The sequence below is a fragment of the Gymnoscopelus braueri genome, assembly GCF_963280865.1.
Source record: "Gymnoscopelus braueri genome assembly, chromosome: 9".
NCBI lineage: Eukaryota > Metazoa > Chordata > Actinopteri > Myctophiformes > Myctophidae > Gymnoscopelus > Gymnoscopelus braueri.
The window spans coordinates 6,030,248-6,047,305 of record NC_137610.1 but is presented as its reverse complement, the minus strand read 5'-3'; the positions used below and the strand labels follow the sequence as shown (position 1 = coordinate 6,047,305).

The window sequence follows — 17,058 nt, the reverse complement described above, 5'->3', positions numbered from 1 at the left end:
TGTCATTCACTTCTAAAAGGTTTGATTAATCAGCTATCAAAGCATAAACTCCTCCACAAAATTGTCATAAAAGTTGCAATAACAATAATATTTATTGTAATCTGTGATTCAGAGCTGAAGATCTGATCCATATCCATGAGGCTTTAAAATTTGATGGTCCCTGATATAACTGAGTTGTATTCATCCTTTGTAAATGGAATGTACGTTCTGTCTCTCTCAGACAGGAAGTAGAGTGGCTCAGCGATGTTGTCCGGGTTGAATCCCTCCTGCATCAGCTTCACTTTCATCTGTTTGAATGTTCCTGTGACGTCCAGGCAATCCTACAGGAAAAAACACAATGTCATTCTGTCACCTCCAAACCTACAAGAAAAAACACAATGTCACTCTGTCACCTCCAAATCTACAAGAAAAAACACAATGTCACTCTGTCACATCCAAATCTACAAGAAAAAACACACTGTCACCTCTAATCCTACAAGAAAAAAACACTGTCACTCTGGCACCTCCTATCATGATGCTAGGGTGGGATGGCTCAGGGTAGAGGACAGAGTACAGCTACTTGCAACGGACCTACAAGGTCTTTTTCCTCTCTTGTATAGTACTAGAAGTTCTGCCCGCTACGCGAGCAGAATTCTAGTACCCCCCCCCTAACCCCGCCAAAGAAAATGTCGTTTGAGGGTACAAAATCATGGGATAAAAAAAAAAAAAAAAAACCCAGAGGGTTTACTGTACACTTTCATCTTTTGTTTACAGTGTTTTATGGGTGAGTGCACGTGAGTATATCTGTGTTATGGTATTTATATGCACATGTGTGTAGCCTATGTATGTATATAATTTACATTGCACTCATGTTAACTTACTGTTAATTATTATGTGTGGTTGTATATGTATACTTGAACTTTGCACCCCTTGATTTGAATTATTACATTTTTTATACTGTTGTGTTTTTATGTGATGCCCTTTGGAACATTATTGTGGTGTTGGGCTGTAATAAAATGTGACTATGACTTCCGAGCTGTCCACTAACCACTACCACTCATTCTGACAGAATGAGCATGTTTCATACAACAAATACTGTTTCATACAACAAACACTTGAAAAAAATTTGACATTAGGCGTAAACGTAACCAAGATTAGAACATGGACATCAACAGACGAACACATTAAATACAGTAAAGTATTGATGGAAAGACAAGAAAATGTATCAGACTAATTGATATAATAGATAAAACATCAACTAGAATTTATTTGTGTCGATCCGTTGATGTAAAAAATAAGACAAATTATAAGCACTCTTTCAAGATTGTTAGATTCGTCGAAAAATCGTTAGAATAATACCTGAGAATTTATTGGATAGTTACTTAATGATTTATCTGAAAACACATCTGAAAAACTTGTTTGAAGCGCTACCAATAATGATAATGCAGTCTTCTATACGTCATATCTCTGTTGTCCAAAATATGTACTTTTCAGGAAATAAAAAAAAACATGTATTTAAAACAACACAATACTCATCAGAGTTGGTATGGTGACTTTATACATTGTCAGATACTTGAATGTGTCTTTATATTATCATCACTTTACCCACATACATTATATTATATTAAATACATTATATTATCATCACTTTACCCAAATACATTATATTATATTATTATATTAAATACACACACACACACACACACACACACACACACACACACACACACACACACACACAGCTTTACCTTAACTCTAATGAAGCGAGGTCTTGCGTAGACAGGAAGGAAGTTGTCTACATGTTTGAATAAACCAACACAGTCCATTTTATCTCCCTCTGTTAGAGTGACCGCAGCCATCCCTGCCCTGCCCTCCTGACCTATAGGAACACAGAAACACAGTGTTAAAGTGCCCTCCTGACCTATAGGAACACAGAAACACAGTGTTAAAGTGCCCTCCTGACCTATAGGAACATAGACACACAGTGTTAAAGTGACCTCCTGACCTATAGGAACACAGACACACAGTGTTAAAGTGACCTCCTGACCTATAGGAACACAGAAACACAGTGTTAGAGTGACCTCTGCCCTCCTGACCTATAGGAACACAGAAACACAGTGTTAAAGTGACCTCCTGACCTATAGGAACACATCTGGATTATACAGATGTGTACAGAGCTTATTAACATCTGGACTATACAGCTGTGCACAGAGCTTATTAAACATCTGGATTATACAGCTGTGCACAGAGTTTATTAAACATCTGGACTATACAGCTGTGCACAGAGCTTATTAACATCTGGACTATACAGATGTGCACAGAGCTTATTACCTGGTACTTTAACTCCGTAGACGTTAGCCTCCCTGACAGAGGGGGCGCTGGTCAGAACATCAGAAACCTCATTGGTAGAAACATTCTCTCCTTTCCACCTAAACATAAAATGACACGTTTCAGTCTCTTAGTAATTGAATCTACATTATCCACATGAAGGCCTAGTGTTCCTATTCTCATCATAATCATATAATTATCATATAATAGGTGAAATAGCCATTTTACAAGCTCACAGCGTGTCTCGGGCCGACGCGTTGCTTGTAGAATGGAGGAAAAAGTTGAAAAAAAGTTGAAAGCCAGAACACAATAAAATGATCTGAACACAGTCATGCTTTCAATAAACCAACATCTATTTTGAACCACTGCGAGGCTATAGCAATATTTTCATACATGTTTTTATATTAGAGCTTGGTTTAGGGATAACTTCACTACGCTCCAGCTTCAATGTTTTTCAGGCCAAGGACCCGTTAGCTGACAGAGAGATGAAGCAGGGACCCCTTAGCTGAGAGATAGATGAAGCAGGGACCCCTTAGCTGAGAGAGAGATGAAGCAGGGACCCCTTAGCTCAGGGATCTTCAACCTTTTCAGGCCAGGGACCCCCAAACTGATGGGGAGATGGAGCAGGGACCCCCTACCTCGTAGGGTAGATTGTATATTTATGTATACAATTGTGTTTTATATTGCCTGCTCCTATACACACCTGCCCCAGTAGGTGCGCAAAATAAAAATTCTCTACAAAATATGTATAAACATACCATGTTATTGTGCATTGTGCCTCCATTTATCTGTTTGCTATGGATTCATGTTATGTTTAAAGACAATTTCACATTTTGGGGATTATTATTTTTTTTTCAAACAAAAATATTGTTTAATCAAACAACAATTTCGCGGACCCCCTGCAGTACCTCCACGGACCCCCTAGGGGTCGCGGACCCCCTGTTGAAGACCTCTGCCTTAGCTGATAGAGAGATGAAGCAGGGACCCCTTAGCTGAGAGAGAGATGAAGCAGGGACCCCTTAGCTGAGAGAGAGATGAAGCAGGGACCCCTTAGCTGAGAGAGAGATGAAGCAGGGACCCCTTAGCTGAGAGAGAGATGAAGCAAGGACCCCTTAGCTGACAGAGAGATGAAGCAGGGACCCCTTAGCTGACAGAGAGATGAAGCAGGGACCCCTTAGCTGAGAGAGAGATGAAGCAAGGACCCCTTAGCTGAGAGAGAGATGAAGCAGGGACCCCTTAGCTGAGAGACAGATGAAGCAGGGACCCCTTAGCTGAGAGAGAGATGAAGCAGGGACCCCTTAGCTGAGAGAGAGATGAAGCAACGACCCCTTAGCTGAGAGAGAGATGAAGCAGGGACTCCTTAGCTGAGAGAGAGATGAAGCAGGGACCCCTTAGCTGAGAGAGAGATGAAGCAGGGACCCCTTAGCTGAGAGACAGATGAAGCAGGGACCCCGACTACATATAACATTGTGTTGCAGATTAAACTCTCATATATTTCATAGATAGCTTCATAGACTTGTTTGACAGACACTGTAATCAGTGTTGGATTCGTGTTAATGTGTATTTTCAGACATTTTACCACTTAAACCCTCATACTTAAACTTGACCTTTGGAGAATATGATATGTAGGAACTACAGGGGAGCCCCTGTAGTGACTCTGAGGACCCCTTAGGGGTCTTGACCCCCCTGTTGAAGACCCCTTGTTATAGAGAGAATAAAGGAGGGGACCCCTGGTCAACATAAATGATGACCTGAAGGTGTCTCTAATGAATAAATAAGTGACCTATTGACCTGAGGGTGTCTCTAATGAATACATAATGACCTGAAGGCGTCTCTAATGAATAAATAATGACCTGAAGGTGTCTCTAATGAATAAATAATGACCTGAAGGTGTCTCTAATGAATAAATAATGACCTGAAGGTGTCTCTAATGAATACATAATGACCTGAAGGTGTCTCTAATGAATACATAATGACCTGAAGGTGTCTCTAATGAATAAACAATGACCTGAAGGTGTCTCTAATGAATAAATAATGACCTGAAGGTGTCTCTAATGAATAAACAATGACCTGAAGGTGTCTCAAATGAATAAATAATGACCTGAAGGTGTCTCTAATGAATAAATAATGACCTGAAGGTGTCTCTAATGAATAAATAATGACCTGAAGGTGTCTCAAATGAATAAATAATGACCTGAAGGTGTCTCTAATGAATAAATAATGACCTGAAGGTGTCTCTAATGAATAAATAATGACCTGAAGGTGTCTCTAATGAATAAACAATGACCTGAAGGTGTCTCTAATGAATAAATAATGACCTGAAGGTGTCTCTAATGAATAAGTAAGTGACCTATTGACCTGAAGGTGTCTCCGATGCGGTCCTGGAAGTAGATGAAGTTGTCCTGGTCGATGAGCAGAAGGTCTCCGGTGTTGAAGAAGACGTCTCCTCTCTGGAAGACGTCCCGGAGCCTCTTCTTCTCCGTCTGCTCCAGGTCTCCAGCGTAGCCGCTGAACGGAGTCTTCAACGTGATCTTAGAGACCATCAGGCCCGCCTCGCCTTCAGGGGCATTATAAGATTATTACATTACATATCGTTTAAAGCCTTTAATATTAAATAATAAAGGTTAATAAGCATCTTATAAGGACTTATAAGTATTGTATTAACCGTTAATTAATGCTTGTTAATAGGATGTTCGTTTGAAGAGCTACCAATAATGATAATGCAGTCTTCTATATGTCATCTCTCTGTTGTCAGGCAGAAACCAGCTATGTCCAAAATATGTACTTTTCAGGAAATTAAAAAAACATGTATCTAAAACAACACAATACTCATCAGAGCTCGTATGGAGACTTTACACATTGTCAGATACTTGAATGTGTCCTTATATTATCATCACTTTACCCACATACATTATATTATATTATATACATTATATTATCATCACTTTACCCACATACATTATATTATTATTATATTAAATACATTATATTATCATCACTTTACCCAAATACATTATATTATTATTATATTAAATACATTATATTATCATCACTTTACCCAAATACATTATATTATTATTATATTAAATACATTATATTATCATCACTTTACCCAAATACAGCTCAAGTGGAGTTAGGAGGTTTTTGACCATTAATGTGGAGATAGTTGTTTTGTCCATCATTGATTAGATTTGTAAGCAATTTACATTTGTTTCAGTATAGATACATGAGATATCATGGTTAACACAACCAGAATCCTTCACCACATGAAGATTTTCAAAAAAATCTAAAATACATTACTTGATCTACAAGTTAACTAGCTTGCAGATCGACAAGCTAACTAGCCTGTCAATCTACAAGCTAGTCAGCGTGTAGATCAACAAGCTAGTCTGTAGATCTGCAAGCTAACTAGCTTGTAGATCTAAAAGTTAACTAGTTTGTAGATCTACAAGTTAACTATGTGTAGATGTTCAGGTACCTTTATCAGCTTCAATGCAGAGACCTGTTGTTGAGTCTCTTACAGGTTCTTCTTTCTCTGCATCGTATTTGATCACAGCGTAAGGAAACACCATCTGTATGTAAACATAAGGTAAAGATTCATAAGGAAACACCATCTGTATGTAAACATAAGGTACAGATTCATAAGGAAACACCATCTGTATTGAAACATAAGGTAAAGATTCATAAGGAAACACCATCTGTATGTAAACATAAGGTAAATATTCATAAGGGAACACCATCTGTATGTAAACATAAGGTAAAGGTTCATAATGAAACACCATCTGTATGAAAACATAAGGTAAAGGTTCATAAGGAAAGACCATCTGTATATAAACATAAGGTAAAGATTCATAAGGGAACACCATCTGTATGATGTTTAAACATAAGGTAAAGATTCATAAGGGAACACCATCTGTATGATGTTTAAACATAAGGTAAAGATTCATAAGGGAACACCATCTGTATGTAAACATAAGGTAAAAATTCATAAGGAAACACCATCTGTATGTAAACATATGGTAAAGATTCATAAGGAAACACCATCTGTATGTAAACATAAGGTAATGATTCATAAGGAAACACCATCTGTGTGTAAACATAAGGTAAAGATTCATAAGGAAACACCATCTGTGTGTAAACATAAGGTAAAGATTCATAAGGAAATACCATCTGTATGTAAACATAAGGTAAATATTCATAAGGGAACACCATCTGTATGTAAACATAAGGTAAAGGTTCATAATGAAACACCATCTGTATGAAAACATAAGGTAAAGGTTCATAAGGAAAGACCATCTGTATATAAACATAAGGTAAAGATTCATAAGGGAACACCATCTGTATGATGTTTAAACATAAGGTAAAGATTCATAAGGGAACACCATCTGTATGATGTTTAAACATAAGGTAAAGATTCATAAGGGAACACCATCTGTATGATGTTTAAACATAAGGTAAAGATTCATAAGGGAACACCATCTGTATGATGTTTAAACATGAGGTCTAGACCGGAGCAGACGGCTCAACGTGATCTTGAACGCGCCTCCATGTTGACGAACATGCGGTGCAGGGTGCATGATGTACGTTCGTGGTCATGAACGAGCGTCTATAATCAACATGGAGTGGCAGGCTGGCTAAAAACCTGCTTTAAAAGGTTGTTTCAACCCATCAATAACTTCTTTCAAGACGGTCGTAACTACAGGCATCTGTAGAATAACAGGATTATATCTTCCCTTTTTTGATACAATATAAAAGGTAAGAATTGATTGCGCTGATCGTCTCCTCTTCACAACAGTTTGAACACAGAGCGAGTAGCCCCCCCCCCCCGCTATCTGCAGCTGTGGCGAGTGGAGGGGCCACAGACACGGTTAGTGTGAGAGTAGAAGTCGGATAATAATGAACTTTTAATCCTCTGAAGCTGTTGGCTCTTTTCACATAAAGTAACGACTCGAGTAACAGTGGCATTAAAATGTCAGTAACTATAACGCGTTACCGATCTGGGAAAAAGTAACTAGTTACGTTACAAGTTACCACAAAAAGGTAGTTGTGTTACAGTAACGTCCCAACACTGATTTCGACACATTGAGAGCTTTTACACAAGTGAAGAGATTTGGTATAGAGGGAAACAATTAGGGGTCCAAGTACAGACCCCTGGGGGACAGTCAATTAAGTATTATAGGGTTTAAGTGGTTAATAAAATGTTGTATTCAATGTTGTCAGATCAGATGATAAAGAGACGTTTACCCTGTGAACGAAGAGTTATTTAATGTTGTCAGATGATAAAGTTACCCTGTGAAAGAAGTTGACTCGACCAACAGCTCCAACCTTGCCGATATAATTGATCAGACTGATGTTTCCCTCCGTCGAGGCGTAGAGTTCGTTGATCTGAACGTCTCCAAATCGGTTTAAGAACTCTCTCCACACGTCTGCTCTGATGCCGTTACCGATCGCTATCCTTACTGAGTGGACCTCCTCGTTGGGTTTCTGTGGAGAAATGTGCGAAAAATTATTGGAAGCCAATCGTAGCCAAATGAAACATGTTACTGATACATATTATTGATCACATGACCCCAGAGATAACATGTAGCCATTTGTGTGAGTTTTAGACAAACTCAGCAGGAGTTGTAGTTCTGGGAACTCAGATTAGAGTTTTAAAGGAAATGCAAAATGGTGGTAAATCTTGTCAGGTGGAAATGTGCATAAGGACTACAGTAATGTGCATAAGGACAACAGTAATGTGCATAAGGACTACAGTAATGTGCATAAGGACAACAGTAATGTGTATAAGGACTACAGTAATGTGCATTAGGACTACAGTAATGTGCATAAGGACTACAGTAATGTGCATAAGGACTACAGTAATGTCCTATAACCATTATGCCATAAGAGTTAAAGCTTCCTCCTTGGCCTACTGGGAGTGTGGGGAAAAGTGTCACACCAATCTGTACAGCTGTGTGTAAGAGACACACACACACACACACACACACACACACACACACACACACACACACACACACACACACACACACACACACACACACACACACACACACACACACACACACACACACACACACACACACACACACACACACACACACACACACACACACACACACACACACACACACACACACACAGGGACGGAGATAACAATAAAGTACATTACCATACTTAATCTGAGGACATGCAAATCTTATCACGTCCTCCAGCTGACTATATGGTCCTGTCTGTGTCAAATCAATGATTGTATGAGGCTACATTTTCTCCAGCTTAAATAGAGATACAGTTTATTTACAGAGACAGAAAGTCAGCTCTGACCTTGAGTCCATGTTTCTCAAATACATCCCAGAAATGTTTGTGCCATCATTATTATGAACCATCTGGGGTGGTGGTTCTCAAAGTAGGGTCCAGGGGGGGGGGGGGGGGTTCCAGGGGGTCCCTAGATGATAGATAGTTAGGAACCACATATACTTACATGTGAGTCATGTCTGTAACTCACAGACAGTGTACAAATGGAGCCAAAATAACGGACCCTTAAGGGTCCATTTGGTTCCATTTAGAGAACAAACCAGGGTGAAGCAGCATGTTGTTAGCATGTTGTTGTTAGCATGTTGTTAGCATGTTGTTACCATGCACCTCACACCCGGAATAACCTCACTGATTATTATATAAAACAAGGCAAAACTCTGGCCATTTTTAAGTCAAAGCTAAAAAACAACAACTCGTCTTTACTTAAACTGTGTTGTTTTTAAAGGTTAAAATTGTATTTGTTAAATTGAAAGGTGGGAGTATATGCTGTACTCTTTTGTCTTCCTTTTTTATTTTCTCTGTTCTGTCCCATTGTGCTTTTTAATGTGTTTATATTATTTTGTAAATTGTAAAATGTGTTTATATTCTGTGAAGCAAATATAAAGCATATATATGTCCTGATGAAGGCCTGAACAGGCCGAAACGTTGACGAGCAATACATTCTGGAGCTTTTTGCAACCACCAGTGTGCAGACTTTATTCTTTTTTATTATACTTTGTTTGTCTAAGCACCTGGGCCAACGGATGTGCGTGCACTACCTTTTTCATATATTCTGTGAAGCACCCTATAGTGTATGTAGTAATGTGCTACAGACACAGCTTTGATTCTTTTATAGCTTTGGTTTCATTTCAAAATCTCTTGCACTTTCTCACCATTTAGCGTTTCATCTTATTTATGTTCTATTAGTGGCGTTACTGTGGCATTTGACTGTTTTAAATTTGTTATGTTTTGTGTAAAATCACCCGATCTGTCTTTAGAAGAAGTATTATTACTATAGGCCAGGACAGGGTCAGAATATGAGACAAGATTGTGGGTAAATTCAGGGGTCATATAGTAGGTCATAGGCAGTAAACATGAACCACAGGACAGGTAAGAATATAGAGATAATAAAATGTAATAAATAGACTATGTAATGGTGACAATACCTTTGTGGTGTTGCAGAGATATCTCATAGTTTCACCGATGTACTGAATGACAGTAACGTTGAACTTTCTGCAGTCGTCCCAGAAGCTTGATGCAGAAAATTTACTTTTCAAAGCAATGGTGATACCTGTAGAAAACACAGTTATGCATAGATTTTACACATACACATACACAATACACAATACACCATACACCATACACATACACATACACACATAGAAAACACAGTAATGCATAGATGGAATGAAAAACTTTTTTGTGTTATCCTTTGTGTCAAACCTCTCTCTATAGCTGCAGTACTACATATAGAATCACATGAAATAATAATAATTATTCTAACTACATACCTCTCTCTATAGCAGCAATACTACATATAGAATCATATTAAATAATAATAATTATTATAACCATATACCTCGCTCTATAGCTACAGTACTACATATAGAATCATATTAAATAATAATTATTATAATAACATACCTCTCTCTATAGCTCCAGTACAGGCCATAAAGCCAGCGGTGTGATACAGAGGCAGGTTGACATAAATCACATCGTCAGATTTCACCCCCACAGCTCTCTGAAGAAAGGACATCGCCCACAGCTTCAGGTGGCTCACCATGGCTGCTTTAGGAAGACCTTTAGAAGAGGAGAACCAGATGTGTATATGTAGACAGATATCTTACCTGTAGTTCCAGATGTAAACTTCCCACAAAAAGTTTGGAAACTTAACTTCGGTCGATTATTTCTCCCCTTTAAAAATACGAATTGGCATTGTGTTTTATATCATTTTTTTATCGTCCATTAGTCACCTTTACAACGAGGTACCGCTTTTAAGGATCGGGCATTCGTGGAATGAGCAACACAGCTAAACGTGTGGATAGCGTCCCCCAAAGAAATGCCAAAATCCCCCAATATGCTTCTGTTGTCAATCGCTCTTGTTTTGAGCGACCTGCCAGCACATGCTGCCACCTGAGTATGGGTCTTGCAACTTTGTTGAGTTTGTGTTGATGCTCCAAGCAGTAACACTGCCCCCATGGAAAGATGCCACGTTTGTCCCTTCAGGATAAGGCCTGTGGTGCAATAGGGCAAGTGAAGCTGGTGCTCCGTTATGCAGAGTGTCAGCATTATTTGGTGTCAGCCCTGGTACCATTTACACACTTAGGACCAAGTTCTGTGAGACTGGTGAAGTCAAAGGGAGACAACAACCCAAGAAGACCGGTTCCTCACCCTTGCTTCACTGAGGAACCATAGGTTTTCTTCCAGAGATTTACAGGCAGGATTTGCACAATGGTACCAAAGACAGATGTCAAAGTTGCAGGACCCATGTTCAGGTGCCAGTCACACACCTGTGACTGGCACACACCTACCATGCAAATGGTACCTGGGCTGACATCAAATAATGCGTAATCTATGTAACGGAGCACCAGCTTCACTTGCCCTATTGCACGGGCCTTATCCTGAAGGGACAAACGTGGCATCTTTCCATGAGGGCAGTGTTGCTGCTTGGAGCATATTTTTGGGGGACGCTACCCACACGTTTAGCTGTGTTGCTCATTCCACGAATGCCCGATCCTTACAAGCTGTACCTCGCTGTAAACGTGACTAATCAACGATAAAAAATAAAATAAAAAACAATACCAATTGGTATTATTAAAGGGGAGAAATAATCGACCAAAGTTAAGTTTCCGAACTTTTTGAGGGCAGTTTAGTATATCTAACCTGTAGTTCCAGATGTGTAGATGTATATAGTGTCTAACCTGTAGTTCCAGATGTGTAGATGTGTGTGTATATATATATATATATATATATATATATATATATATATATATATATATATATATATATATATATATATATTCCAGATGTGTAGATGTATATAGTATATAACCTGTAGTTACAGATGTGTAGATGTATATAGTATCTAACCTGTAGTTCCAGATGTGTAGATGTATACAGATAGATATCCAACCTGTAGTTCCAGATGTGCAGATGTATATAGTGTCTAACCTGTAGCTCCAGATGTGTAGATCTTTATAGTATCTAACCTGTAGTTCCAGATGTGTAGATGTAGACAGCAGGACTGTGGACAGTAACATGTGACCTCAGATCAGCCGGTAGAGGCTCCTTGGAAGCCAGGCTGACTTTATCACTGAACGTGTCCATTCCAGATGTTGTGCATTCATCAGCCAGGATGAAAACCTTCACGTTCTGTTCCAGCAGGGCTGGTAGAACCTCCTCCACGGCCTCCTTTAATTCTGGAACATAGGACACAACAGAGGAGCAAACAGTTCATTAAACTAAAACGATTTTACTAATCGATTAAAATAATAGCAAACATAGATCTATATACAAGCTTGGTGTGATGCATTGTGAGCTTGTAGATCAGGTATTTTCGCTACTTTTGTGTGACACCTATGTATGACAAAGTATAAAAAGGGCTTAAATGGTTCATCAGACTATTTAGTTGATTATATAAAAAAAACGGTACGACCTTTTTGTTGATACATCTATTTTATTTGTTGTAAAACACTCGCTTCTTTATTATTCCATTAATCGAAAATGTGGATATGGAGTTATATAATAACATGGTTAGCCTAAAAAATAATTAATGCATGACTATGACAGCTAATATAATACACTGATATATAACTGATATAAAACATACCTTCAGCAGCGATCAGGATGCTCGCTCCACTACGCTCAAAGCAGTGCAGTAGAGACTTGGACCTCATGTTGTAGTTGAGCAAGGCAGCAGAGCATCCCATCTTCACCAGACCCAGCCACAGGTACAGGAACCAGGGTTCATTTCCCAGAAACAGCGCCACCGTCTGGCCCTCCTTTAAGATAATATAATATATTATCACTCTCACACACACACACACACACACACACACACACACACACACTACCTTTAACAGACCGCTCTCCAGCAGAACCCTGGCCACCTGGTTGCTCCTAACGTCCGTCTCCAGGTAGGACAGAGTCTCTTCATTAAACCTGATGAAGGCTTTGTGAGGATGAGCCTTCACGGCCTCCAGGAAGCGGTCCAGGACTGTGTAGTTCTCCTCCCTGAACGCAGAGAGCCTCCTGCCGATGGCCAGCAGCCTGACCATGTACAGGACATCTGGCAGGAAGTAAGGATAGCAGCGGATTAAAACCACCAGCAGAACAGCCAGGAGAACTATCCAAAAATACATGTTTCTATTCTATACTATACTATAGCTCCTTCTTCTTTATGAGAAGAACTTCTATTCTATGCTCCTTCTTCTTCTTCTGTATGTGAAGAACTTCAGTCTGACATGAAGGTCCACAGCATGGAGAATGTGGGCGGGGCAAGCCAGAGCCCTTGAGAGAGAGAGTTGCAACACTCCAGAATACTCTTTCAACAGCTCCTCTGTGTGACAATCTATATTATCTAATGGGTGATTTATTATGCTGCGAGAAAATAGCAGATCTACAAGCTCACAACGCCTCGCTGCCGCGAGGCGTTGTGAGCTTGTAGGTCTGCTATTTTCGGTGCGCCACACCGGGCGCGCAACCAACGTGTGAATCAGGCAGATTCTTTCTGACATGTTATGACATGTTAATGTGTGTGTGTGTGTGTTTGTCTTTGTATTTCTATCATTGTGAGGACCAGACATACTGTATGTCTCCACAGCTATAGTAGAATATGAGAAATAGACATTTTGAGGAAGAGAAATGGATGTTTCATGATTGAAACATTATGTTTAGAGTTATAGGTTTACAATTACATAAAGATGCAGGTTGAGGTTAGGATTAGAGGCATTTAATTAGAAGTTAGGTTTATGGATTAGATTATGCCTGATGTATGTGGTCCCTTGTGCACCGGTGTCTGTGCACCACGAAAAATAGCCGATCTACAAGCTCATAAGCGTGAGCTTGTAGATCTATTATTTGGTTGACTTTAGGCTGTACGCTTAAAAGGCCCCAAATTGGCATTCATAACACTGGGTACAAGTATAGTGATTACAAACCTGTGTGTGTGTCATGTGACAGAGGGAGCAGTAAAGATAAAGATACCATGATGGACTTTATACCTTCTGTTTTTTTAGAGGACTTTGTACCGTTTATTTTCTTCTTTTTGTGTTCGTCACCTCATAGTCAGGTTCACTATGTGTTTTTGTAAAAAAATTGTGGAGATTAGCAAAACAATAGATTATTTTTATCTTCAGAACATGGGGAATCCAAAAATCTATGTTTGCATTTGCACAGACACCTGCATGTCTGCCATATTGGACGTTCAAAATGGCCGCCATAAAATATATAATTTGTGATATCTTTGCTTCTAAACAACATAGAAAGTTAATTAAATATGCTAATCCCATGTTTTCTGGGTCAAGGAATCCAATACAGACATAAAGGATTGTGCACAGGGACTTGCAGTAGCGCCACCTGGGGGTATGGCCAGAGAAATTCAGGTTTACTATGTTAAAAAATATATTTTCGTTAAAAAGTTTACAAAACTATACACTTTTGGAATCTTCAGAGCATGAGGAATCCAAAAATCCTTGTTTGCATTTGCACAGATAACTGCATGGCCCAACATATATGGACAACATAAAATATATAGCCTAATTTTGGATTCTAGACAACCAACCTTAGTTAAATATGTTTCCAGGTCAAGGAGTCCAATACAGACCTCAATTTAGTTATCATATAAAAGCAAGCAAACACATGTAAATGGAAAATATAGTCTTTATATTTGTGTAGTATCAACACATCATTGACTTTATTACACCACAGGTTTACAGGTGTAAAGAAATGGGTGAAAAACTCCATTGTTTATGACTGTTGTTTTCAAAGAGAAGAAAAGAAAAGAATAGAAAGTAGTAATAGTAGTAATAGAAAACATGTCAAGGATATACAAATGGCATAAACCAACAGATACAGTATGTACATGAGGCTAGACATAAGGTGCAAGGTGGTGACACTTTGGTAGGTCTACATTAGCAGCAGGTATGTACATGAGATTACACATTAAGGTGCAAAAACAGTATTGACGAGTTATAAGATTGAACTATATACAATATCATCTATCATTCAGTAATATTCTTTTACATCACTGTCCGGAGTGTTATTTTCAGCATTACAGTCTGCGTCGTTTTTGCAGTCACTTCCACACAAAGTTCTGTGCAAGCCAAGTTGTGTCCCCTGCATGAACATCTCTGGGTTGTACAATGGGTTTTGCACTGACATCTGACCAACTCTACAATGGCAGGAGGAACCTTTGTGGTGGTAGTATCTCACCATGGCTCCATGTTTGAGTGGGTCAAAAAGACTCAGTGGCTTGGTGAAACACCATGGGCACCAACTGTAGGAGGAAACTTGCTGCTTTCTGCCAGATGTTTGCCAAACAGATGCCACCTTAGGTCAGGAATGCTTGTTATATGGATGCCCTTTGGGCAGTACATCATACAAAGTTGGCCAATGCATCATTCACCTCCTGTGTTAGGTTGCCTTCCTCTGTTAGTTTCTGTTAGTGGTCAGATGTCAGTGCAAACCCCATTGCACAACCCAGAGAAGTTCATGCAGGAGACACAACTTGGCTTGCACAGAACTTTGTGTGGAAGTGACTGCGAAAACGACGCAGACTGTCTGTAATGCTGAAAATGACACCCGGACAGTGATGACGAGCTGTAAAAGAATATTCCTGAATGATAGATCTAGTAGATATTGTATGTATATAGTTCAATCGTTGATACTGTTTTTGCACCTGTTGTCTCATGTACATACCTGCTGCTAATGTAGACCTACCAAAGTGTCACCAGCACAACCTTGCACCTTATGTCTAACCTCATGTACAGTACATCCTGTATCTGTTGGTTTATGCCATTTATCCTTGACATGTTTTCTATTACTGTTAGATTGTTCTCCTTGCTCTCCCTAACCCCCCCTCTTCTTTTCTTCTCTTTGAAAACAACAGAAACAATGGTGTTTCTTTACACCTGTAAACCTGTAAAGTCAATGAAGTGTGGTTGCTACACAACTCTAAAGACTAGGTTTTACATTTAAATTAGTTTTCTTGCTTTTTTCTAATCCTGAGAACTAAATTGAGGTCTGTATTGGACTCCTTGACCTGGAAAACATATTGAATTAATGTTGGTTGTCTAGAATCCAAGATAGCACAAATTAGGCAATATTTTATGTTGTTCATATTGAACATACAATATGGCGGCCATGCAGGTATCTGTGCAAATGCAAACAAGGATTTTTGTATTCCCCATGCTCTGAAGATTCCAAAAGTGTATAGTTTTGCAAATCAAAAATTTGTAACTAAAGTATATTTTTTAACATAAACCTGCATTTCCATGGACATCCCCTAGGGGGGACTACTGCAAGTCCCTGTGCACAATCCTTTAGGTCTCTATTGGATTTCTTGACCCAGAAAACATAGGATTAGCATATTTAATTAACTTTCTATATCGTCTAGAAGCCAAGGTAGCAAAAATTATATATTTTATGGCGGCCATTTTTAATTTCCAATATGGCGGACATGCAGGTGTCTGTGCAAATGCAAACATTGATTTTTGGATTCCCCATGTTCTGAAGATTAAAAAAATGTATAGTTTTAATAATCTCCACAAATTTTGAACGAAAGTATATGTTTTGACATAGTGAACCTGACTATCAGTTTGATCTCCTAACAGGGGGAGGGACCACCACGCTGACTGGGGACCACCCTGATCTTTGAATATATATGTTTCTTAAAGCAAACATTTTGTACTCAAATCTTTGCTTCTGGGGGGTCCCTGGAACAACATATTTACAGATGGGGGGGGGGGGGGTACGCGGCCAAATAGCCTACATATAATTTTGGGGGTCCTGACATGAAAAGGTTTGAGCACCACTGATATTATAAGGGTTTCAGACTGTTTGTAGAATCCCCATAAGCAAAGATTTGAGTTGGTGCAGCTTACTGTGGGTAGATTCTAGTGATATTATCCAGATGTTAGATATTTAGATAGATGTATAACGTGTGCTTGTCCACAGATGTCAATGAACAATGATTGTTTTCATTTAGTTACTTTGTAAGAAAGTTCGGGCACCTAGGCTCCAAAGTAGCCTGACAGCACGTCGCGGGTTCAAGTCCCGATCCAGACGGCCTTTGCTGCATATCCCCCAAAGGCATAAAAGCCAAGAAATAAATCTAAAAAAGAAAAAAAGAAAGTCTGCTTATCTGCTTAAAGGGATAGTTCACCCAAAACATTTCTTTTTCCTAAGACAATAGGATGACCAGCGGACCGGTAGTCAGCGGTTCCAGTAGGAGACACAAAA

At 39.1% G+C, this 17,058-nt stretch overlaps 1 protein-coding gene across 1 annotated transcript; it reads right to left on the bottom strand.

The window, feature by feature from the left end:
• Positions 1-143: 143 nt before the first annotated feature.
• slc27a2b (solute carrier family 27 member 2b) lies at positions 144-12,959 on the bottom strand (the record flags this gene model as incomplete). The annotated part of the gene is made up of 11 exons (XM_080437323.1): positions 144-320; positions 1,728-1,858; positions 2,311-2,408; positions 4,666-4,864; positions 5,786-5,879; positions 7,597-7,791; positions 9,765-9,889; positions 10,243-10,398; positions 11,808-12,017; positions 12,428-12,599; positions 12,672-12,959. 11 exons carry the CDS (start codon positions 12,957-12,959, stop codon positions 144-146), a joined length of 1,845 nt encoding a protein of 614 aa, XP_080293449.1.
• Positions 12,960-17,058: the final 4,099 nt, after the last annotated feature.